At 39.6% G+C, this 25,421-nt stretch overlaps 1 protein-coding gene across 2 annotated transcripts in view; it reads left to right on the forward strand.

Moving 5' to 3' along the window:
- Positions 1-373: 373 nt before the first annotated feature.
- The window catches only part of LOC111144258 (family with sequence similarity 19 member A1, C-C motif chemokine like), a 515,095-nt gene continuing 490,047 nt past the window's right edge, over positions 374-25,421 (forward strand). The window contains exons 1-2 of one of the 2 annotated variants that reach the window (XM_022498484.1): positions 374-479; positions 2,403-2,523. In XM_022498484.1, coding sequence (XP_022354192.1) covers positions 2,406-2,523 — 118 coding nt within the window. In that variant the 5' untranslated portion in view covers positions 374-479; positions 2,403-2,405. Of the gene's footprint in view, positions 480-2,402; positions 2,524-25,421 lie in introns of those variants that run through there. The other variant, XM_022498483.1, reaches the window with a different exon arrangement.

Consider the following 25,421-nt stretch of genomic DNA (forward strand, 5'->3'; position numbering starts at 1 on the left):
CATGTGATACTTTACAGAGGAGGGATGTATTGAAACAGACTACTGCTACTTACAGCACCAGCACCGTATAGCAGCCCTGCTCCTACATTTTGCTGCCTTACTCTGCCCCGACTGCACGGGACTGGGGATGGTCCATCATTAACTGTAAACTGATTCTCATCAGGATCACTTCAAAGGTCTCATCAGACAGAGGTGACGCCAGGAGATGATTTAAAGGTGAAAATGACAAGGTTTCCACCCCTCAAACCTTGGCTCCTTTTCTGACAATACAGTCTGAATGAACCCGATGTCTTCTTTACTGTGGAAATAGCACTGGAAGAGAAAAACATATTTTTTAATCCTGATAAAGAAGATTATTGGGAAGATCTTAAAAAAAAAAAAGCAAAAAACCTCCAATTGTGCACAGATGGATTTTAGAAAGTGTTAGAGCTTTCCAATGAACACTAATAGAGTACTCTGCTCTTGGCTGGATTTTTCAGGTAAGAAGCCTCTTTAAGGATTTAAGATTCAGAAAGCAGATTTGTAACCTATTCAGTCATATCTAGAGAACTATGTAAGGCTGGATGCATTATTTGGTGGAAAACACTTACTAACATAGCGACAAGAGAGTGAGCAGTGAGCTGATAGGCAGGAGCCTTGGAAGTGATGCTGAGAATTTTAAAAAAGTTAAATAAAAAAGGAAAAAGAAGGAAAATACTGCAAATGTGAAGTCACAGTAATCTTTTTAAGTGCTAAGAGCTATGGGGGTGAAGAAGTGAGCAAGAGAAAGCAGAGTCATGGAAAAACTGTTAAGTTTGGATTGTGATAGGCTTTTTTAAAGTTTAGATGAATTTCTAGTGCATTTTAACTGAAATTCACAAGTACTCAGTGCATGCACAGTCACCTCTATTTTGTCTTTCTATAATTTGCAGGGTATTTTGAAAAGGCCCTTAAACGCATTCATTCCAAGATTCACAGAAGGGGTGTTGCTATTTATCTCTACTCAAGAGAATGCATCTATGTTATACCGATAGTTCTGAAAACAGTGAGGCTGATCTGTTGTGTACAGAAGTAAACAGTGGGCAGTGAAACTAATTATAAAGTGAGTGGTCCATCTGAATCACAGAGTGAGGCATGAAAGGCACCATGCTGTTGCAAATAATGTTTTCCTACTTTGCACTTAATTATGGTTGTCACCGTTCGTCTATTATAGTCCTAACCCCCTTTTAAATACTGCATCTCTCTCCTAGAGCCCATAAATTATCTTGTATTGTGTCTTTATACACACATATATATATAATGTATATTTCTGCTTTCCGAACATCACAGTTTTTGAAACAGTGCCAATTTCCTCGAATAAAGAAACCACACTGGGAGGTCACTAGCAGATTTAAATGTATAGTTGAAATACTTGTAGTGTATCATTTGACAGCAGAAAAAATTTTAAAAGGAAAGTCTGGGTTCTACAGCTCTCTTTAAGAGAAAATAATAGACTTAACTGGATTCTTGTATAGAAAAATGCTTCCGTATCACTGGCTGAGTAAGGACGATGCTTCAAGTTTGATTAATTTGGCAATATGAAATGCAGCATAAGGTGTTGTTTGAGAAATTGGACAATATGTAGCGCAGTTGAGCCTCTGTAGCTCGTAAGATCCTTATAGGTGCAGATAAGACTGTCAAAGTTTCAGCGCCTGAGAAAAGGTATATGTTCACCCCTAAATACATACACCACCTGTGTATGCATATTCATCAACACTATACAACAAATGCCACGATGGGATCTTAGGTGGCAAAGCAATATTGTAAATTATGGCTCACACTAGGATAGAAACATAGATCTTGCCTCTGAAATTCATTCTGGCTGAAGACAATTCCATCTGATTTTAAGTCCAGCCAAAAAAGACCGGTTCTATCAGGAGATTACAACATGCCTCTGAGAAATGATTACTTAGTTTAGAAGACAGCAGAATGATTAAAAATTCATGACTGTAGAATTTAAAAAAAAATACACTCTTTCCTTCCAGGCTTATGTCAGACTTACAATGAAGTTAGAATGAACAGGAGTATGCAGCTTTTCAAAGCCTGGAATAACTATAGTTTAAAGATCATCGTGTAAAACAGGCTGTATAGGCAGGATACTGTGCTTTAAACTGCCTAACGGAGAGCCAAAAACTTTTATTTATTTTTGTGTTCTGGCAGTCCTTGGAGTTTGGCTTTGCAGAATTTCACAAAGAATTCATGATCTCTCCGGGAAGGCTTTCCCTCAATCCCCCTTCATGGCATGACCTCTGCTGGGTTAATTTCAGCCAGCAAAGTAGCAAAGGGGACATGACGTCTGAGACCCTCCTTCTCTCATCAGTGGGACTGACTGAGCTGGGGGCTTGAAGCTGGGGGTAATCCTCGCTATCTCATGCTCTCTTTAGAGAATGGCAATGGTCTCTGCGATGTCCTGGGTCCTGTATTTGTGGATAAGTGCTTGTGCCCTGCTACTCTGCCATGGATCCCTTCAGCACACTTTCCAGCAGCACCACCTGCACAGACCAGGTAAGTCGGGCGCTGGCTTCCCTGCAGCCTCCAAGTCTCACTGCTGTCACCCTAACAGATGGTTGAATGTAAGTGACAGAGAGTGCTACCCTGCGGGCAGCTTGCTCTGAATTCCAAGACTCACACTGTTGGCTGGATGCTTTGGGGAAAGGTGAGGGGATACTAAAATGCCCTAGAGGTATTTCTATGAATCTCTCAGAAAAAAAAAAAAAAAAAAATGGTTTTCTCTAAGTCTCCCTACCCCCTTCCTCACACCTTAAAAAAGTGAAGTCATTGGTTTTGGGATGCTTTGGCCAATAGCCAAAAACTCTGCAGAAGATGGGATAACTTGCAAGACTTGATGATTTTTTTTTAGAGAGGCAAAATAGGATCTTTGCAACGATAAAATAATGTGTATGGATATTCCTTGTATATCTTATCCAGTGTAGATACTATAATCCCGGTGTGTATGTGGCTAAGGATTTTGTGAAGATGTTAGTGCCCAAATTAACTTTGGAAGTAGTTTGTTAATGAAAAAGAAATTTAAAAATAACTTACTATTTCTTGTCTGGTTTAATTTGTCTCCTTTCCTTTCTCCCTTCCTTCCTTCACTTTCTGTTCTTCCAGTTTGTTCCGTGGTGTTTTTCTCTCCCTCTTTCTTGGCACTTTCAGGAACAAGTTCCCTTTAGCCTGATTCCACCCCCCCCCCATATTGAATTTTGATTTCCGGACGCATTTTGCTTTTCTTCGTCTTTTTGTTTAAAGTATATCTTTTACCCTTCCATGGCCTCACTCTTCAATCTGGATTTTTTTTTTTTTTTTCACCTTCTTTGCCTTTCTCATTACTGTCCCCCAGCTTGATTGTCCTTACCCTTACCGGTTCTTTGAAAAGATTTCCTTCCATATTCTGTTTAGTTTCAGCCTTGGCATTCATTTACTCCACCCTCCACCTGCGCCGCCCTCCCCCATCGCCAAGTCTGGGCTCCCGGGACTAGTTGCGCCGCCAAGCTCCTGATCTTCAGTTCGGAAGTGCTCCCAGCCCTCCATCCCCTCTCAAATGCCTTCCTGGCCTCCTCCCATATGTTCGGCTGGCTCCAGCTGCGCGGTCCAGCGTCCACGCCTTTGCCTATCTCTGGCTCCGCAATCGGCCTGGGCACCAGTCCTGGGCTCGTCGGCACAATCGTCCAGCAACACCTCCCGGGGCGCTGTGTGCTGCCTCCCCGGGCTCTGCTTCCAGGCTGCGGGCAGGACGGAAAGAGCGAGGGTGCAACCTGGGGTCCTCCCGCGCGCCCGCAGAGGGCTGGGCTGCGGGGGAGCGCCCCAGCAGGTTCGCTGCAGGAGCCCGGGCCACCCCTCCCCCCAGCACCGCCGAGGACTCGGGAAGAGGAGGGGTCTGGGTGGGAGGTGGGGTCTGGGCGGCCTCAGCCCGGGGCTGCGTCAGGGCCCCAGCCACCCTCACTCCCCACGCCCTGGGTCTCGGAGGGAAGGCGAGGGGGCGCTGGTGCCCCGGCAGGTGGGCATGGAAACCGCTCTGCCACCCCTGCCGCGCGCTTGCATTTCCGCCTTGTGGGTCCTCGTCCCCGAGCGGGTACCCCCAAGCTGGGAGGCTTCGGTGCCGAGGCGGAGGAAGAACAAACGTGGGTTATGGAAGCCCCGGTATATCTCCAGTTAGTTAATTACCAATCTGTTCAGGCAAAAATGTCTGATTTGTTACATTCCTACAAATAACGCGGCAAATCGGCATACATTGTAATAGTTAACAGTAAGAATTCGTAACAAAAATAACTATTGTGAGTATTTTAGGCACACTCTCACGTTGTCTTAATCCGTCTATAAGTAGGTGTAATCGCCCCCCCCACCAACGCGCACCGCCCCCAATCCTTCTGTTGCCCAGGAGACTGAAGTTCTGAGGGATCTGGTGACTTGTGTGAGACCGCACAGCCAATAACTGCCGTTGGAAGTCAGGTCGGTCTGATGTCACCTCCCTGGCCTGTTTCCCAAGGAGGGCATAATATCTCTCAGGGCACAGAATAATCACGCCCAGTAGCCTCTTTGAGGGGGTGCGAACTGTTTCGCATAATTTGTGAAAACTTCCAAGTTATGTCAACGCACGGACTCATTTAAACTACAAAAAAGGTGTCCGTGGCAGGACTTGGTGAGGGGTGGCACAAGGCGATGGCAGCGCTCAGGACCGGCCCTCATCTCCGGTGCTTAACTTGAAGCTGCTTGACCTTGGGAAAGTCAGTTTTCTTCTCTGGGCCCAATTTCCCATTTAGAGATACTGTGGGCGTGTAGATAAAATAATTTCTGTGACAGTGCTTTGCAAACTGTGAAGCTCCTTCGTGAATATCAGTAACTCTGACATCTACAAAGGTACGCGGTAGAGGTGCTGAATGAGTAAAGTTTTGCTGTTCACACAGCTAACAATCCACATAGGACAAAACCTTGTGTTAATCTCCTGATTTTTTTTTTTTTTTAAACTATGTAATACCTGGCTAGAAAAAGACCACTGCCTTTTCGGCTGGATGTGTATAGTCGTGAAATAGAGTATGCTTTGCAGTGAGCTTTCACTTAGACTATCTGTTCATCAGTTAATACAGGAGGGATTTTTGTGGGTGATTTTTTGTTGTTGTTGTTTTGTTTTGTTTTGTTTTGTTTGGCCTGGGGTTATGGCTATGCTACTTCTATTAACTAAACTCAAATCTTTATGGGGCTTGTTATCAAAAGATTATAATTTTAAACTGAGAAACATGTTATTAAGTGTTGACTAAAACCGAATTCAGTATTTGCTTTCTCCACTGTCTATTGGTAGCAATTGCTTATTATCACCAATGCATGGTCTATCTGTATGTCGGCTACCCCCAAGAAATTGTAGCTCGGAACCCAATTTTAACCCCAAATGCTTATATATTTGAGATCCATTTCAGAGTCATTGATGAAGTTAAGAAACTATATGTACTCCTTTCTAGATACAGGAAGATTAAAATGACATCAAACTGAAAGTCCAATGGTTCTATGTAATAGGTTTATTCAACTTTCTTGGGTTTTCAGCAATAGCTGCGAAGATTAAAGCGATAGATCTTGGACACAGCAATATTCTAGATTCAGTCAGAAATGCAATCTCCTCTAATACAATCTGTTTTGATTTTAAGAGTAAATGTATGCTTTTTTTGATGAGAGTTGTGATGTTTCCCTTTGTGAGTCTTAAATCTTCAGGGACACTAATGAAATGTGTATGAAAACAAGAGAGAAATCACGGCCAGTTATCTGTGACAATCCACCCCTAAATGAGCAAATAAATAAATAAATAGCTGGATAAATGAGCAAAAAGGAAAAACATAATCTCATTTTCTCAAATCAGTTAAAACAAGTGACATGATGAGAAAAAATGAGACACCAGGCAGACCCTGAGCTTTGCCACATTTGCCTAAGCTTGAAAAATCACCTCTTTCATAAAGCAGGAGCAGGCGGACACCGCATGCATACCAAGTATCCGGGAAATGTGAAAAATGACAAATCTTTCCCTCAGAGCCCTGATTGGGGGGAGAGTGAAGGCTTTACAGCTGCCTCCTCACCTGCTTAGGAACGGCTGGCCCCCCTCTTGCCAGCCGCTTACCCGCAGCTTCGCCATCCCCTACACAGTAAGATTGATGGTGTTCCCATCCCAAGCAGCCAATTTCAGTCTCTCAAGAAATAATCCACTACACTGACAGATGAGTGGAATTTGACGCGTTGTCCCCCTCATCAGACTGTGCCGCACCAGCCAGCCTGGGTCCTGTATGGGAAATGGTTAGAGATCTAGGCCAATTTCTGCTGTCAAAACATGAAATCGGGACAATGTTTTTGTGAGGCCGTGAATTTGAGATCTGTCTTCTCAATGCAGTGGGTTAGTACACAAACAGAATGAGAATATGTTAACCAGAAAACAGACTGATTTTAACAGATTCCCCTGTAGTCTCTAAGTACTTTCTATTTTTCATATTTATGGTATTAGGAATGCACCATTTATTTTCACTTACTCACCAGTTAGGAAGGATTAAAACAGTGGATCAAATGGAAGTGAATTTTAAAATTACACAAATGAGTAAAATGTGCCGTAGATTAACAGATTTGTAATTTCAATAATTTAATATTTGGCTAAATCAAGTTTTTATTTTAGGAACAATGTAGGAAATTACCATAACAACTTGCAAAATACTCGTGCCTTTTATGTACATAAATAGTAAAGCTAGAAGGGGACACATAATTTAAAAAGAGACAGACTGAACAATGAAAACCCAAAAGTGGTGTGTTCCCTGGTTTCAGGTAATTAAAACAGACAGCTTCAACTCTTTCTAAGCATCAGGTGTGTAACAGGTGAAAAAGATGGAATGGTTTGCTGGATGTAACTTTCTAATTTAGAATTAGTTTTTTCCGGGGCACCTGGGTGGCTCAGTGGGTTAAAGCCTCTGCCTTCGGCTCAGGTCAAGATCCCAGAGTCCTGGGATCAAGTCCCACATCGGGCTCCCTGCTCAGCAGAGAGCCTGCTTCTCCCCCTCCCACTCTCCCTGCTTGTGTTCCCTCTCTCGCTGTGTCTGTCAAATAAATAAATTTAAAAAAAATAGAATTAGTTTTTCCCCCCTTATGGATATATGAATTATGACAGTAATTTTAATGATTACTTAATTTCGAGTGTGTGGGCATGTGTGCGTGGGGGGGGCGTTATTCTTGAAACTTAATAAAATATGGATCATTTCAAAATACTTTAGTAAGAAAAGATCCTTGGGATTCTTTAGTAATTTAAAATTACAAAGATAAATTACATGAGACAAGAAGTTATAAGTGCCTAATGAATCATTTATTCTTGAGTCGCTGCTATTGTATGACAGGTGTGTATGGAAATAATATATGGAAAGATCACTCTGAATAGAATTGTCTATGTAACTTATGCTTGGCCTGATTTAAAACTATATTAAACAAACTATGTAGTTAGAGGGAGGTATACATTTATGACTTAATTATTGCATAATGGAACATCACTGTGCATTTAAAAGTGTGATTTTTTTTGGTTAAAATATTAAAAAGCATTCTTGTATATCTTATCTTTACCATAGTATCACTTTATTGAAAGCTGATTAAGGAATATGCGTTAGAATACCAAGGCACATTACAATAAAGGATTGTTTTACAACTGTAGTATAGAAGATATCATCAGAACAACAGTGGTTGCATATTGGCTTTTTAAGAATTCTTACCAGTACTGGATTGCTAAGTGTAGTGAATTGACCTAAGGATTAGGGCAGACAGGTTGTTATTTGGTGTAAGCTGGTGCTAGTAATAATCCATTGATCTTCTGATTGATGTTATTGCCCTTGTCCCAGAGTCAGAGTGCACCTATGGACATTTGATAAGATCTCAAAAGTATCAAAACCAAGTAGAGATGCAAATAACTATTTCCTGTCAATCCCCGGAATTTATAAGAGAATTATCACAATGCTATATAAATATTGTTACTTACGTGAGCTCAAGCCTATGGCCTCAATTCATCATAGTTAAGGAAAATAGATCTTAGGCCACACTGAAAATAAATATTTAGAAGCGGCACTACTAAACATTAGCCTTCAGTTGTTAATTTCTTAAAGTTCATTTAAGATGGCAACTTGAACTTTTTGAAAAAGTCTTCCAGTTTTAAACTGCATGAAAATCTCAAAGCTTTAGTATGTAAATTAGTACACCATTTTTTGAAAACAATTTGGCAGCGTCTCCCAAAATGTAAAATGCACAAATCCTACACAATTCCATTTCGAGATGCTTATCCTAAGAAAATGATTGGACAGGTGTGGAAAAAATGTATGCAAAGATCTGGTTAATTTAATGGCAAGTAACTGGAGGGGGGCTTTATGTACATCGAAAAGAGATTGGTAAAATAAATCTCCCACAATGGGATTCAATGTAGCCACTGCAAAGAATGAGATGTGTTTATATGTATTCCTAAGGAAAAATGTCCATGATATACTGCTGAGTGGAAAAAAAAAAAGAAGAAAAGATACAGAATATGCAGTTTCAAAATCATTTTAGAAACAAAATATTAACACAGGCATAAAAAGATGTCAGAAGAGCTATAAGCATTTTATACGTAGTATCAGTTAAACCTAGTGGTAGGACTGGAATGCCTTGGACTTCTTATTTCCTACAGTTTTTGGCTTTTATTTTTATATTTTTAATTTTTTTTAAGATTTACTTATTTGAGAGAGACAGAAAGAGAGAGAATGAGAGAGAGCAGGGGAAGGGCGGGGGGGGGGGGAGAATCCCAAAGCAGACTCCGCTCAGTGGGGAGCCAGAAGTGAAGAGGGGCTCCGTTCCAGCACCCTGAGATCATGACCTGAGCCGAAACCAAGAGCTGGCTGGTGAACCGACTGAGCCACCCAGACGCCCCAGTTTTGTGTTTTTAAGATTTGTTTTTAATATTGGAAAATATTACTTTTTAACCGAAAGCTTAAAATATTAGCTCTAGTTTTATGGGCAAAATTAGAAATGTATCAAACAGTGTTGTCAGTTTAAGGGGAAAGAAGGAAGAATAGGTGGGAAAGTATCATGAGGCACTTTTCCTTTTAAGAGCCTTAATCCAGTGAAATCTCTAGGCCAGTATTTTCCAGTTCACAAAATACAGTAACCTCAAGATGCTGCTTGGAAAAATACTATTAAGTGTTGGGGAAGTACTCATTGTCTGGTATATTCTCCTCTTAGAGATTTACAGTGCATGGAAGTGCATATAAGTTCTGGAAAGATTTGCAGATAGGAAGCCTGATTGTGTTTAACTAAAATTCTCCAATTTTTTTTTTTTTTTAAATTTGGGCAATATCTAAAGTGCCTATTCTTATCACGTGCATTGAGAAGTGTGAGCCACTGTGCTATCCATCTGCTTATCTCTCACTTTTAGTAAGGAACTAGACATATAATAGGGGCTCAAAAAGTATTTGTTACATTATTAAGGAAAGAAGGAATGAATGTTCTGGTAAAATCTGTAATTCTCTTTCATTTATTACTGCTCGTGTGTGGGTACGTATGTATGGATCGTTGCATATGACTTTGTGAGTCTGTTTATAATTTAGGGATACCACAAAAAGAGAATGGTATAAATATTAAATTGTCAGTATAACACAGGTACGTATGTGTGTATGTGTGTGTTTGTGCCATAGTTTGTGTAGCTATTTACTCTATTTGACAGCAGTTCCATTAACTAAAATAACCCAAGGAATATGCTTACAAATGTAGTAAAACCTCCAATCCCTAAGGTTTTCAGTCACAGCACAAGTTTTTTTCCTACAGATTTAGAAAGTACTGTAAGCGCGGTCTTAAGGGACTGAAGAGAAACTTCTCTTAGCAAATAGGAAAAGGCCTCTGCTTTCAAATTTTTTGATATCAAGAGAAAACTTCACTTCATCTTTGTGGCAGGGAGAAATAACAGACAGCAATTTTTCCTTTCTTTGGGGTAAAAAGAAAATGAATTATTTTGTTAACCATTGTGTAAACTAATTAGATTCTCTAACGTTAATGTCCTCAAAGCACTTAGGGAACCCTGTTGGCCTACTGTTTCTTTCTCCTCTTCCATTTTTATATAATAAAGATCCAGAGACAGAAAAGAGAATTGATATAATTGCAGCGATTTTCTCTTGGAAAACTGATAGATATGCTCAGTGATGTGGCTATTCATGAAGCACATTCTTCTTCCATGCAGGGAAGGAGTCAGACCAAAGCTCACCCTGAGTCTGGGAGGGAGGAAGACCTACACCCTCAGCCAAGGTCATTGTTCTGCTGATGTGATGACCTGTATTTACGTTCACGGTGCCCTTACTAGACCTTCTCTTTTAGACATGCTTTCATGTCACTCAAGAATACAGGCGAGCTGACTGAGTCTGCATATACCCAAATTACTTTTTGTTTCCCCCTCATGTGGATGAAAAATGGATGGATTGAGTCATAGGCTTTGAAGTGAATACAGAATGCCAGCTCCCAGGTTTAGATGTGCTACTGCACAGAGAGAGGAAAAAGCATGGTAATGCTCTTGAAATTGATAATGTATCTTAGATTCAGGTCAGCAGGCCAGTAGGTCAGACTTCCCACTGAATGAATGTTGTGTAAGTATTCAATAAATATTTTCTCATCCACTGGGCAAGAACTTTACATCCTTTAAAGATGCAAATACTGGCAGGAAAGTACCACATTAAGCCTTTTTTATATCGAATGGTAATGAGGAAGGAGCTTCACAGTAGGGATGGGACACTGGGGCATTCAGGATCAATTGTCAATTGCAAGCCTGCAGTAAGAGGGTAGAAGGAAGCAGTGGTTTTCATATTGTGCATAGATGCTCCAAAGAGGCCATCTATGCATGCTGCAAACATAAAGTATATTCCTGTCCATCAGAGATGGACATGGCAAATACCTTCGTGCTCCAGCCAGTTAGCAAAGATGATTGGGCCAGCCTGAGGATCACTGTGGCTTCTGAAGAGCATGTGGGCCTCCAGAGGGCAGGTCACATCCTTAGCTATGCCCGAGATAGGCTCAGTGTGACTACATCATCCCATGGTTCAAGGCAAGTGGGAGACTTAGACTTTTATGGATAGTTTCCTTATCTTTTAAATGTCAAGTGGGTCAAACAAAACTTGACTCAGGGCTATATCCCACCTGCGGGTTATTAGTGTGTGACCTCAGACAAGATTATTTCCGGCTCCACCATTTTTTGATTTCTAATGAATTTGTCAAATCCTTTTACGTGAGCAGGGTAGAAAGAGGTAAAGGCAGTGGGGCTAAAAGGGCAATTTTTATGAACATCTGTCTTGGCTTATTTAGCTTATGCTTGTGGTTTCTGTCCCATCCCAACTTATATCCCAAATGCTAAAGGGCTAAATCTCTGGGTATTTTGTAGACAAGCTACTAACTGTTGAAGGAGCTAGTAACAGAGTCTGATAATCAAAGAGCATTTATATAATGAAGCCAAGGTCCTGAACAGAGGTCTCATTTTGAATCTTAGCTAAAAATAAATTAATTTTCCTTTAGATTAAAGTTTGGCAGAAAGAGTAAACTATAAATGTAATGAAACAGAAGTATCAGGCAGCAGCATCATGTTGCCTGTATAAAACCTTTAATACTTTATTATAGTTTTCAAAATCTAGTCTGCAGTCCACTAGTGGGTTATAAATTTATCTTGGAACTCAACAGTGTTTTGTTTTGTTTTTTCCTGCTCTTGTTCTTTTCAGATTTCGTGTGCACTTATTTTGCCTCTGAGTACAGTCTACTTATTAGTAAAGCAACTGAATTACCATTCTATTAGAATGACATGTAACTAAGGTTTACTGAGCTTCCCTACTTCACTATTCTATTAAGAAAACTGGCTGCCAGCTCTTGGGAACATTGCAAAGTGCCTGCATGAAAATAATTAGAATTCATGCAGTTTGGGGAGGGATAATTTGTTACCAGTGTATCTTGAGTGTTGTTTGAGTTGTTTAGTGATTTTGAATTGCTGTGGTCTTCGCTTTTTAATTATAAATTAGTGTTGGTTTAGTTTCATCACTATCAATTAAATTTGCTATGGGCTGTTTCGTTAACCCTATAGTCTGTAATGATGCGTGTTTGCATACTTGTGATTTTAGATTTACCAAAGAATAGACTTGAAGACATTCCTGAATTGTGGCTCAGAAATGATTTACCTATATCCATATTGGAAAACATGTATATGCAATCATTCTCAAACTTATTTCTCAAACTTATTATGGCGACACTTCTGTAGTGACATTGTTTATATACTGCCTGTGAACGTATGCCACACAATTCTCAAGGAACATAACATATTTGGTTTATCTTTCTATCCATAGGGCATCATTTTGTAATCTATGAACATGTTAATAGGCTCATCTTATTTTATAAAAATAGTGATTCATAAATGTATCTTTCCAAGTATTTATTAACTGAGTATTTTTCCACTGGGAAGTGGAAACAGACAGGAATCGGCTTATTTCACCTCTTTGGCTTGCTGTAGACAGGGAAGTTTGAATACCCCTGTTTTATGAAGAAATTGTAATGAGAGACCAGCCCCACATATATCTCTGAATTTAAAAATGTGTGGCATGGCAAAAAATAAAAATAAAACCATTTTTTCTGAAAGAAAAGAAGATATAAGACAGGATAAGGTGCTGTATGGAAGCTTCTCGGATGAGGTCTTAATAGGTGAATTGTTTTTGTAGCTTCTCATATCTCTTTATCTGATGAAAATGCAAGACGCCATGTATTGGACATGTGCTTGAGAAACTAGGTCACTGGGTGAACATTTGTAGGGCAACATTTTTGACAGCTACTCCCAGGATTGTTTAGAAGTAAAAGCAGATTTATGGGACACAAGCTGCCAATCTCCAGCCCTCCATCTATCACAGGCCCAGGTAATCAATCACAGTGATTGTTCCCATGGAGCCAGGATGTGATTTCAGAATCTTTCTCAGTCCCGCTCCAGGCCCCGCCTATCAACTGACTGACACTGGTGTGCAAGTTGGGAGTCTTTGACCATCTCCCTTGTGGGTTAATTGACTGACTATCTCCAGAATCTATTTCCTATCCAAAAAAAAAAAGTACATGCCATAAAATATTTCCTTGAAAAATAAGAAAAATGAACCAACTGCAATTAAATTAAAATTTAAATAGCTACCTGTCTTGTAACTACTATCTACGATGATACAGCTTTAGACAATTCTGTCCACTTGTGAGAGTTACACAACTCTCTTTTCATTTCCTCTAGAAGTTTTTATTCCTTTCTCCATTCTTCTGTATATCTATGTCTAAGATGCATAGTGGCTTCTGATATGAGCTCTAACCAAACAGGGTGCTCTGTGATCATAAAGCATGAAACCACTTATTCTGAGCAGAGAAATTTGGGAAGTCCCAAGGGGGGGTGATTTTGTGTTGGGCTTTGAGTGTTGGTTAGGAAGTTGGTTAGGAAGCTAGCTAGGGAGGATGAAGGGTGATGGTTTCAACCAAGGGGAACAAAACATGTAAATCTAGAGGCAGATAGTAGTGATATGGTGGGCTCGTGACTTGGATGGCTATTGGCCTTAAACCAGTTGGAGAAACTTTGTATTATTCCAATTAAAGGGGAGACAAGATTTATTTTTTCTTTGTTACCGTTTTCTAATCCACGGGCTGCCTTTCAAGGTACACTGATGGTCATAGGTGGAGAGCTAGGTAAGATGGAAGGGAAGAGTCCCAGTATCTACAATTAAAGTCTCTATGGAAAGCAAGTCAGTTAATTAACAAAAATCCAGCCACTGTACTCTGTCCAGTTCTCAGTGACCCATTAGACCTTTCACACCTTTGAGTTGTTGTTACCTTTGTGTAATAAAAGACCAAATATGTCACTACAAGTTGATTTTAAATGCCTGGTTATTATATTAGAGAAAACTGCGTATCCCTAAATCAAAACCTGAGGATAATCATGTCTACTTCTAACATACAACAGATTTAATACTCGTTATTCGACAACTGTTTATTGACGACTTATCAGGCACAGAGAACTACACTTCCACACTAATGACAGTGGTGTCACCTTATTCTAATCACTGGTTTAACCCTCCTTCCCCCAACTAGATTGTTAGCCCGAAGAGGGTAGGGAGCCCAGCAGTCTTACAATGCCTGACACAGAGTCGGCCACATGGTAAGGGCCAGTGAGTACCTACTGAACGAGTGAGTGAATGAAGGACCCTAAGCACTTGATATTTCATTGAATCCTCGCAATAAACTCGCGGGGTAGAACATCTTTCCCCTTTGCCAATAAAAAAAATCTTAAAAAAAAAAAAGTTAATTGATTCGTTCAAAGTCATCTAGCTTAGAAGGACAAATTGAGAATTTTTCCAGCCTTTAAATATTTCCAGCTCAGTTTCCTGAGTGTCAGCTGTGGGTAGGCCTTACTATGGGTTGATTCTTATAATATGGCATATGATCTATACCAGAACCCGACATGGGAAGTTCTGTTATCTCCATTGTGCAAAACACTGCAAAATTGCAGATAATATTAATAAAGCTGGAAGGAAAACTTGGGCTTGGGATTGACTCTCACTCAGGTGCTCTTGCCATCACAACCAGGTACGACTTTAGCACTTAGGAACCAACTAGTCCTGGTTAGTTTAAATTACAAAACAAGGGATGCCTGGGGGGCTCAGTCTCCTGGGTTGTTTTCTTTTTGTTTTTGTTTTTAGATCGTGGAGACCCTTTTTTGTGCTCCACGTGACAAAGCAACAAAATAAGATAAATCTACATTGATTGTCAGACTCAGTCTTAGTGTAGATTTTCTGTTTTACTTCACATGAACTTCTAAATCATTCACACTGGAAAAGGACTCTCCTTAACTGCAATTTAACTTTTTGATAAGATTTTTTGGGGGCATTTATCATGTTGAGACTTTATAAATTATCTAGGATATTGTAAAGTGGGCTGACCTTTCTAGTAAGTGGTTTGATCATTTGCAGTAGTGTCTTTTCGCTAAAATATGGAATTTTCTGTCTTCACATTACACTTGCTAGATCCATGGCCCAGTAACATGCTAAATTGCTTACAGAATCTTTAGCTTACAGGGCTAAATTGCTTACGGAATCCTCTCAGCATCAAAATAAATCTCTCTGCATTTCCCAAAAACATCCCTGTAGGTAATCATGGTAAATTTCTGCTCTATAGCCCACTCTTTCTATGGTTATACCAGTGCAGACATTGCTAATCAACCCAGATTCAAATCCTTCCAGGTACAACACTTCAATCATTGAGTTGTTAAAAGAGATAGAGATGATTTAAAAAACAACCACAACCACCCCAAAACAATCATCACTTAGCATCTATTATGTTGCAGACTGTGCAAAGTGCCTTATGAGGACCTACCTCATTACTTTTGAGATAAAACATACTGTCCATTAAGGGTCTAGGCTGTTTTTATATGTAATTTAATTCACCACTCAAGGTGGGCCATGTTCTTCGTTTAAAAATAATGATTTAAATAATTAAGTAAGTTAATACATATAGAGTACATGGAAAACTTCCTGAAACAGGGTAAAGTACCCTTAACTCAGGGTTAGTGTAGCATCTACATATATCTTTGAGAATTTGATAGAGTTGACATACTGTGGGTGTTTTACCTGACCCCACCCTCTTTGCCACCAACTGCTTTTGGCGCAAGGAACCTATAGAGATAGGAACATCTTGGTGTACAAGGTAAACTAGGAGTTTACATCCCACCTCTGTCATTATTACACTATTAGCACTAAATGTGGGCACATTAGTGTCACTCTCTCTGCCTCCCACAAAATGGGGATCCATGTTTATAAAATTCCCACTTTGCAGGTTTGCATGAAGAGTAGAGATGTCTGTTCTATACCTCCCATGCAATAGGTATCTGGCATATGGCATCTTATTATATTATTATGTAAGTATATGAATGTCAAAGCAAAGATGATAGAGAAGTGTCTCATACCAACACATACATCCATTTTTTATCATATGAAAAAAAGATGCACATAGAAGTTTTACAACTTGAGGGCACCTGGGAGCCTCAGTTGGTTAAGCATTTGCTTTTGGCTCAGGTCATGATCCTGGGATCCTGGGATTGAGTCCCACATTGGGCTCTCTGCTCAGTGGGGTGTCTGCTTCTCCCTCTCCCTCTGCCCCTCCTCCTACTCATGCTTTCTCTCTCTCTCTCACTTGCTGGCTCTCAAATAAATAAATAACATCTTTTAAAAAAGGATTCCATCTTTTGATGGCTGAGGAATATTCAATTGCATATATATAGATATATGCATATATATACATACCACTTCTTTATCCATTAATCTGTCAATAAACATCTGGGCTCTTTCCATAATTTGGCTATTGTGGACATTGTTGCTATAAACATGGGGGTGCAGGTGCCCCTTCAGATCACTACATTTATATCCTTTGGGTAAATACCTACTAGTGCAATTGCTGGGTTATAGGGTAGCTCTATTTTCAACTTTTTGGGAAACCTCCACACTGTTTTCCAGAGTAACTGTACCAGCTTGCATTCCCATCAGCAGTGTAAGAGGGTTCCTCTTTCTCCACATCCTTGCCAGCATTTGTTGTTTCGTGACTTATTAATTTTAGCCGTTCTGACTGGTGTGAGACAGTATCTTGTTGTGGTTGTGATTTGTCTTTCTCTTATGCAATGTTGAACATTTTTGCATGTGTCTGTTGGCCATTTGTATGTCTTCTTTGGAGAAATGTCTGTTCATGTCTCTTGCCCATTTCTTGACTGGATTATTTGTTCTTTGGGTGTTGAGTTTGGTAAGTTTTTTTTTTTTTTAATAGATTTTGGATATTAGCTTTTATGGCTAATCTCTAGGTAATGTTTAGCCATGGGTTCTAAGTCAGTATGAACAGGTCAAAACTTAGAGCAACCTTCCTTCAAACAGCATTTTCATATGTAATTATTGACGAAGGTGCTATAATTAGTAACTTTAGTAGAGTCTGTGCAATGCCAAATAATGATGAAGATTCATTAATTAATTTAAACATCTGATCGATAACTCATTTACAGGAAATAGTTCAAAAGTCAGTGTTGGTCCTCTGTGATTCTCAGAATGGATTATATCCTTATTATAACCATATTAAAATATCCACTGGTCAACTGGAATCTGATTGTATTTATCTATGTTTCTTAGGTGTTTTTTCTTTTTTACAATAACTTACACACTCTTTATTACAGGACCCATCGACTAAAGGGTACATACTGATAAATGCGTTAGTACCTAAATGTTTACAGTTTTCATCAGGGTGCCATTTATGTGTACTCATATGTGTACCCCATATTTTCTACTATGAATACAAAATGTATCTTTGTGTATTAAAGATTGCCTAAGTGTCACAGGGTCTAATGTTTTAAACAACCACTCCCCCCAAATGAAGTGCCATCGTTAGTTTCTTATGTTTTAAGACACTAAGGAATTCAAGCTAGTATGCATAGGATCTTTAGCCAACTCACTTAACATTTCTCAGCCTCAGTTTCCCTTTCTGTGAAATGTAGAGGATAATGTTAATATGAACCACAATGGGAATCATCCCATAACTTAAATAAATGCCTTTGGTGAATGTAAACTATTTTAAATATAATTTAATGAGAACGAGAGGAACAGAGAAGAACAGTTAGAGACATGGATTAAAGATATTGTAAGATGATGATAAATTTGCGACTTATGTTTCAGAGTTTTTTTTAACATTATACCTAACAGGCAAGAGCTCTCTTCTGAAGAGGTCAAAACCTCACAGAAGCCTTGCTCAGTTATTTGATAAAACTTTATTATCTCTTTTTTACTGTCCTCATTAACATACTTCAAAAACTGCTGTTAAGTATTTCTGGCAAGCACAGCATTGAAGTAATTTTTATAATAGTATAAAGGATTTATTAATTTTAATATTTTCATGAGTCTCTTTATATTCAATTATGACATTAATAGGCTGCCAAAACAAACTAGAGTTAATTGTATTTAATTAAATCGTTGAAAACAAGTAAGGGTAGTTTATTATTATTGTAAGCAGAAAGCTCTATTGATGTACTTGTTTGTGTGAATAAGATCTGGTATGAAGTTCTTTCTTCTGGGTATGGTATTATTCATCAACAGAAAGCAGTATAAAATGCTAATTAAAGAGAGTTGTCATTATAAAAGAACTCTTGGAGGGGAAACTTCACATAGTATTTATAATCTTAAACCCAGTGTTCGATAAGTGTACTAGGGATCCGACCAGGGGAGATATCCCTGTTTTTCACTGTGTTGCCTGAGGGGCTCCAGACCACCTTTTCACATCCCCTTCTTTCCTTGGAGGAGTTGTTTGATGGTAGGAGAGTCTAAGATCTGGGTCAAGGCTTTGGGGGGAAAAAAAGTACTTCAGAAGAGACCAGAAGAAATAGGAATAACTGTACCAAGAGTTTAGGTAGCAAAGAATTTGAAGCAAAGATAACAGAATTATGAAGGCAGACACGTAATCTGAGGAAGATCACAATATCAGGGAAATAGCACTCCTTTGTCATGGATTAATGCATGTAAATATTTTGAAGACAGAAGGACACAGAGTCAAAACTGACTTTGGAAGAGATAAATGTATAATTCAGCCTAAAAAATTAACTCCTTAATTCTGTCTGATTTAGATATATATTAAATATAGATTTTTATTTAGTAGTTACTATGTGCGTGGCATTGTGCTAAGAATTCCAAGTTCTTTCATTTATCCTCACACTTAGCCCTGGAGGTAGCTACTTTTGTTCTCTTTTTTCCACTGATGAAGGAAATAACATTCAAAGAATTTAAATAACTTGTCCAAAGTGTACAGGTAATAAGTGTGAAGCCAGGATTAAAATTCGGGTAATCTGGTTCCAGATCCCAAGCTGTTAATGACTGAAATTCTTCGCTTCTACCAGTATTGTTTTCATTGTGATGGACGGTACTAAGATGGAAATAAATGCCCCTTAGGATAGGTTAGTTGATACTATGGTAACCTTTCAGTTCCAAATCTCAATTGCTCAAGGCAATCTTTATTTTAGTGAAGTTTATGCCTGACTCATCTGTGGTTCCCTGAAGTTGCCTAGAAGCTGTGCTCCGTGTTATCTTCAATCAGAATTAAGAACCGGGGCACCGGGTTAAGCCTCTGCCTTTGGCTCAGGTCATGGTCTCAGGGTCCTGGTATAGAGTCCTGCATCGGGCTCTTTGCTTGGCAGGGAGCCTGCATCCCTCTCTCTCTGACTGCCTCTCTACCTCCTTGTTATCTCTGTCTGTCAAATAAATAAATAAAATCTAAAAAAAAAAAAAAAAAGAATGAAGAACAGCATCTATTCAAAATAGTTCTGTTATCATGGCAGAACAGAGAGTTTTGGAGGTGAGATCAGTAAAAAAACCCTTCAGCCTGAAAGTGATACGTGTCATTCTGTTCACAGCTCGTTGGCCAGCCCTGGTCATATGGTTCAACCCAATGATAAGGGGCCACAAAATGGGTTTCTATCACGAAAACGAGCCCGGGAGGCCAAGAATGGGTGATATTGAGTGTACAGCATTCATGGCAACCCAAAAATGCCTTAGGGGTTAGGAAATGACATGTTCTTTGCTATAGTACTCTTCAACTCTCAGATATCCAAGTTTAGTTGTCTTCGCTTTTTTAGAATTTGGAAAAAGCTCCAGAAAGTTCAGTCTCTCAGTCTAAGAACAAGAGGATAATTCGGTTAATGAGTCTAAATAAATAAATAAAATCAAATCACAATGTGACACCAAGCATCCAGCTTTGTTTTGTTTGTTCACACATAGCCGACTTTTTAATAACTGGGAGTTATCAGGCCCCGCTCCACAGCTGAGTGAATGTGAAGCAAACCTTTGAGACATTGGGAGTTCCTGACCTTTTCTTCTGCAGAGTCTCTTTCCCCCAGCAAACACCTAAGGCTCTTGCTTGCTCCTTCTCTTCTTCTCTCCCTCCACCCTCTCTTTTGTGTGAATCTAATCTGTGAACTGCTTTTCACTGTTAAGAATGGTCACCTGTGAATAAAAGGTCAAAGCGTTCACTACTTCACTCTCTGGGAGGCTGTTGTTTTCTTCAGATGAAACTTTTATAGGGCATGTTGAGTAAGTAGGTGATAGATATCTTTACATTATCCTCAGTATCTTTTATTCTTATGTTCATTTTAGTACTGTATCTGTTTCTAGTTGTCGGGCAGAGAAATCAGTTACAGATCAAATGCACCCATTTGTCAAGGATTAATGCATATAAATGCTTTTATGACAGCGAAAGACAAAGGCTTGTAAGGATGGATGCTGACTTTGGAAGAAAAAAAATTGATGAAGCTAGGAATAAGCAGGGAACATTGCAGTTCTAGGTGCTAAATGACTTATTTTCAAACCCTGGGAGTAGAGTAATATTATTCCTCTTCCCCTTCTTTTAATAAAACAGTCTCTTAACCCGTAGTGATCTCAACTGAAGAAATGTTGTTTTAGGGTGAGTTAGGTTTCCCGAGAGCTGTTTTTTTAAGATATAGGATTTATCCTTATTAGCCACCCCCCCCCCAAGAAAAAGGGCTGTGTTGATGGAGGGGGAAAAGCTGCAATGCACTACTGTGAATCTAGAGAAAGAAAAAAAAAGAAATAGGAAGACTGTCTTGGTCCATCAACACTTTATCTGTCACAGATGTCATTAACAAGTGTTACTTTCCCATCAATGGTTCAGGAAGACAACACTCACATAGCAGGGTTCGTTTTGTGAAACGTGGATGTCTGACCTCCCACTTCCTGGAAGCAGGATAAGGGTGAGGCAATTATTTTGTCAAGATTTTAAAGGACTTTCTAGATTATCTCTTATATCTTTGCCACATGTGCACACACACATACACACACACACATACACACTCCCTCATACATTGTTAAGATATTTTAATATGATACTTAAGTAACTTAAGAGTTGGAAATTACTTTAGCAAACATCCAGACCAAGCTGTCATCAGACCCTTTATTTGCCTCAAAATACCCCCTGCCAAGTGGTTGTTGATTCACTGGTTGGATCTTACCACCATATTGATGTGAGGCATGCTGAACTTGGGACTTGTTCTCTGGCCTAGGTAAAATTCTTTTAATTATCATCTGCCCCTGTCCCAAAACCTCTTCCTTTCGTAGTTTTCTTGATCTCAGTTCATAGCAATTCCTTCCTTCTGTTCTTCACATCAAAAGTCTCAGACTCTCTCTCAACTCCCTTTCTCCAGATTTCACACTTAATCTAGCAGCAAAACGATGTCTCTTAACTTCAGACTATATCCAGACTCCAACCATTTCTCACCACCTCCACTGCTGTTCCTGAGCCAAGCCGCCGTTTCCCTGAAGTGGATTGTTACAGAAACCTATGATGGTGTTAGCCAATCCAAGTTCAGCTGCCTGTCACTGGAAAGATGATCAATCAAGAGATGAGTTTTGACTGGAAGGGAGTTTGAGCTTTATTTGGGAGGCTGGCAACCTGGGGGAAAGGAAGACTCTTGTCCAAGAGCCAACTCCGAAGTTTCTGGCTGGCCCAGTGGATTTTAAAGGGGGTTTAAAAGAAATGCAGTTAATCAGCAAAGGGAGTGTGGTGGCCTACATTTCTTGATCATGTGCAGACCTCCTGGGGCAAGCTACAGATGTTGTCCCAGAGCTCCGGGCTTGTGTGAGGGGGCGCGGCTCCTGTTTCTCAGTGTGCAGGAGGACTGAGTTCTTCCTGCAAAGGGGAGCAAGGTCTGCACATACACAAAGGGAGGTCAGGAAAATCATTTGTATGATCTAAAAGAAAGAAAAAAACATTTTGCTGAAAAAAAATTGCTGGGCTAATCAGAAAGCTGAGGCCGCTTCCAACAGACTTGCTGGCCTCTGTGACCTGGGAAGGTTCTGGTCCTTCGCTCCCCCAGGCCAGTGGTCTGCATTCCTCAAAGTAAATTGGTTCTGTTTCGCATCAAGGGCCTTAGGTCAGCAAGTGTAAGGAGCCTGTCAGCTTGGAGCAGGTTAACCCTTCAGATGGGCTGGTCTCCTGCACTCACCTGTGCGGCCTACTCTGTATTCTCCACAGAGAAAGCAGAATGGTAAGGCTGACAGGTCAGCCACACTTTGTCACTCATCCCTCCAAAACTCTCCGTAGTTTCATATTTCTGTCAGGAGAAGTTGATGGCCCTACGCAGTATTGCCCCTTTGCTTCCCCCATTATCTTGGTGACATCCACTATTGTCTTCTTGGCTCCCTTTCCTGCATCCATACTGGCCTCCTTGTTGTCCCTTCAAAGACACACACTTCTATGCTCCTTGGCTCTTGTCTGCCTGAAGTCTGCTTCCCTAGATATCTACAAGGTCCATGTCTTTGCCCGCTTCAAGTGTCTGCTCAAGTATCGCCTCCTCTCAGCTGTCCACGTTATTTATTTTAATTTCACCCTCCCCTCAGATCTTGAGATCCCCCAAAACCACATTCTACTTTCTGCAGATGCACTTGTTGACTTTTAAAATGCTATATCATTCACTTATTTATTAAATGTAATGTTTGATTTTCTCCATTGGCATGAGGGTTCCATAAGGGCAGAGATTTTCATCAGGTCTGTTCCCTGATGCATCACACAGCATAAGAAGACCCTTAAGAACTATTTGCTGACTGATTGACTGACTGAATGAATGAATGAGTAAAAGAGAAATTTTAGGGCTTTATGAGATAGAGATCATTTCCTCTATTACCCATCAAATGGCATGTGATAAATATTCATTTTTGCCCCCTCAGCCTCATAGCCTGTGGCCAAAACTTGTGACTAAACCTAAGAAGGTAGGAACTTATCCTCATTTTTCAGGTCAAGAAAAAGAAATGCAGAGAAATTATGGAAATTGGCCAATGTCACACATCTAGTAGATGATAGAGCTGGGATTCAAACCCAGGCCATCTGAATCTATAACCTATGCTCCCAACCAGTGTCTTACACTCTCACATGTATGTACCTTGTTTCTAGAAAGGGGTATATAGTTACCTTGTGATGTCACTCATAATGAAAATTAATAACATTCTCAGCCTCTCTGGAAGGCACTTTCCTAAATTTCCTCTAAGACATGGGAAGTTTGTTGTCCTTTGTGTTAGTGCGTTTTAATATGGGATAAGTTAAAATTATTAGCTCCATTTCTGCCCCCTGATACTTAGTAGAATCCTGAGGAAACTGGCGCTGGGGAAGGTTATCTGGACTGTTTTAAATTTTATGGTGGGAACAGAGCAATCTCACTGTGTCTTCCATAGGAGAGCGTTTCTTTCTTTCCTTTTTTTTTTAATTAATTTATTATTTTTTTATTAACATATAATGTATTATTAGGCCCAGGAGTACAGGTCTGTGAATTGCCAGGTTTACACACTTCACAGCACTCACCATAGCACATACCCTCCCCAGTGTCCATAACCCAATCACCTTCTCCCTCCCCCCCTCCCCCCCACAACCCTCAGTTTGTTTTTTGAAATTAAGAGTCTCTTATGGTTTGTCTCCCTCCCGATCCCATCTTATTTCCTTTATTCCTTTCCTATCCCCAAGCCCCCCACGTTGCCTCTCAACTTCCTCATATCAGGGAGATCATAGGATAATTGTCTTTCTCCGATTGACTTATTTTGCTCAGCATAATACCCTCTAGTTCCATCCATGTCATCGCAAATGGCAAGATTTCATTTCTTTTGATGGCTGCATAGTATTCCATTGTGTATATATACCACATCTTCTGTATCCATTCATCTGTTGATAGACATCTAGGTTCTTTCCATAGTTTGGCTATTGTGGACATTGCTGCTATAAACTTTCAGGTGCACGTGCCCCTTCGGATCACTACATTTGTATCTTTAGGGTAAATACCCAGTAGTGCGATTGCTGGGTCATAGGGTAGCTCTATTTTCAACTTTTTGAGAAACTTCCATGTTGTTTTCCAGCGTGGCTGTACCAGCTTGCATTCCCACCAACAGTGTAGGAGGGTTCCCCTTTCCATAGAAGAGCCTTTCTTTCAAATGTAAAACTATTTTAGTGTATTTCTCCTTGGTCATTCTTTCGCCAGGCTAATTGAGGGTCATATGAAATAGTGCAGCTGTGGGCTGGGACAGGACTATCAGTTGTGGAATCCCAATTTTTATTTAAACAGCCTTGGGTCACAATAGCTCTTCCAGCAGCCCTGCCTCCCTGCCAACTCAGATTGAATTTATCATCAGTAAGGACCCCCAGGTCTCTTTCACACATGCCACAGTGAAGACACATCTTCTTTAAGTCTGTCTTCACAGCTGGCTATTTGGACTCAAGTGTGGCCTTTTAATTTGTCCCTGTTCCTTTCCATCTTGTTAGATTTCAACCTTCATTTCCTGTTATTGGAAACTAAAAATTCCAGTTCTCTCATCTAATTTATTAACCGGACTTACCACTTTAATGTTTTTGAATGAATAAAGAAATCTACAAGTTAAATACTAAAAAAATTAATTTCTCACTCTGTCTTATACTTAACAGACAAATCATTGAACACTGCATCTAAAACTAATGATGTCCCATATGTTGGCCAGTTGAATTTAAATTAAAAAGGGAGGAAAAGAATAATTTCTGTCCAGCAATAGATGTGATCAAGGATCAAGAAGATATGGTATATATATACAATGAAATACTACTCAGCCATCAAAAAATGAAATCTTGCCATTTGCAATGACATGGATGGAACTAGAGGCCATTATGTTAAGTGAAATAAGTCAACAGAGAAAGACAATTATCATATGATTTCACTCATATGTGGAATTTAAGAAACAAAACAGAGGATCATAGAGGAAGAGAAGAAAAAATAGAACAAGATGAAATCAGAGAGGGAGATAAACCATAAGAGATTCTTAACCACAGGAAACAAACTGAGGGTTGCAGGAAGGTAGAGGGGTGGGGAGACGGGGTAACTGGGTGATAGACGTTGTGGTGGGGTGAGATGTAATGAACACTGGGTAGGCTGATGAATTGCTGACTTGACCTCTATCTCTAAAGCTAGAAATACATTATATGTTAATTAATTGAATTTAAATTTTGAAAAGAACATTAATAATCTATCAAATAATGAACGAGTATATTGCAAATAAACTTAAATTTAATAAAAAATTAATTTCTAAACATGAATCAAGCACTACCACATTCCAGGAATGGAGATAGTATGCCACCATGCCATCATTCTTTGACTTTAAGAAGGTTTTTATGCTTCTTCTTCCACATGTGACCTGAGAGATGGAAATTTCAGGAAAAATATTGTTTAGAGGGATAGTCTCTGATAGTTTGTTTTAGAGCAGTGGAGTGTAGTAGAAATATAATGAGAACCACATATATAATTTAAAATGTTCTGTAGCCACATTTTAAAACATTTAAAAAAAAAACAAGTAAAACTAATTTTA

The sequence above is a fragment of the Enhydra lutris genome, unplaced genomic scaffold (genome assembly GCF_002288905.1).
Source record: "Enhydra lutris kenyoni isolate GAN:26980312 unplaced genomic scaffold, ASM228890v2 scaffoldscaffold10, whole genome shotgun sequence".
NCBI classification, from domain to species: Eukaryota; Metazoa; Chordata; class Mammalia; order Carnivora; family Mustelidae; genus Enhydra; species Enhydra lutris.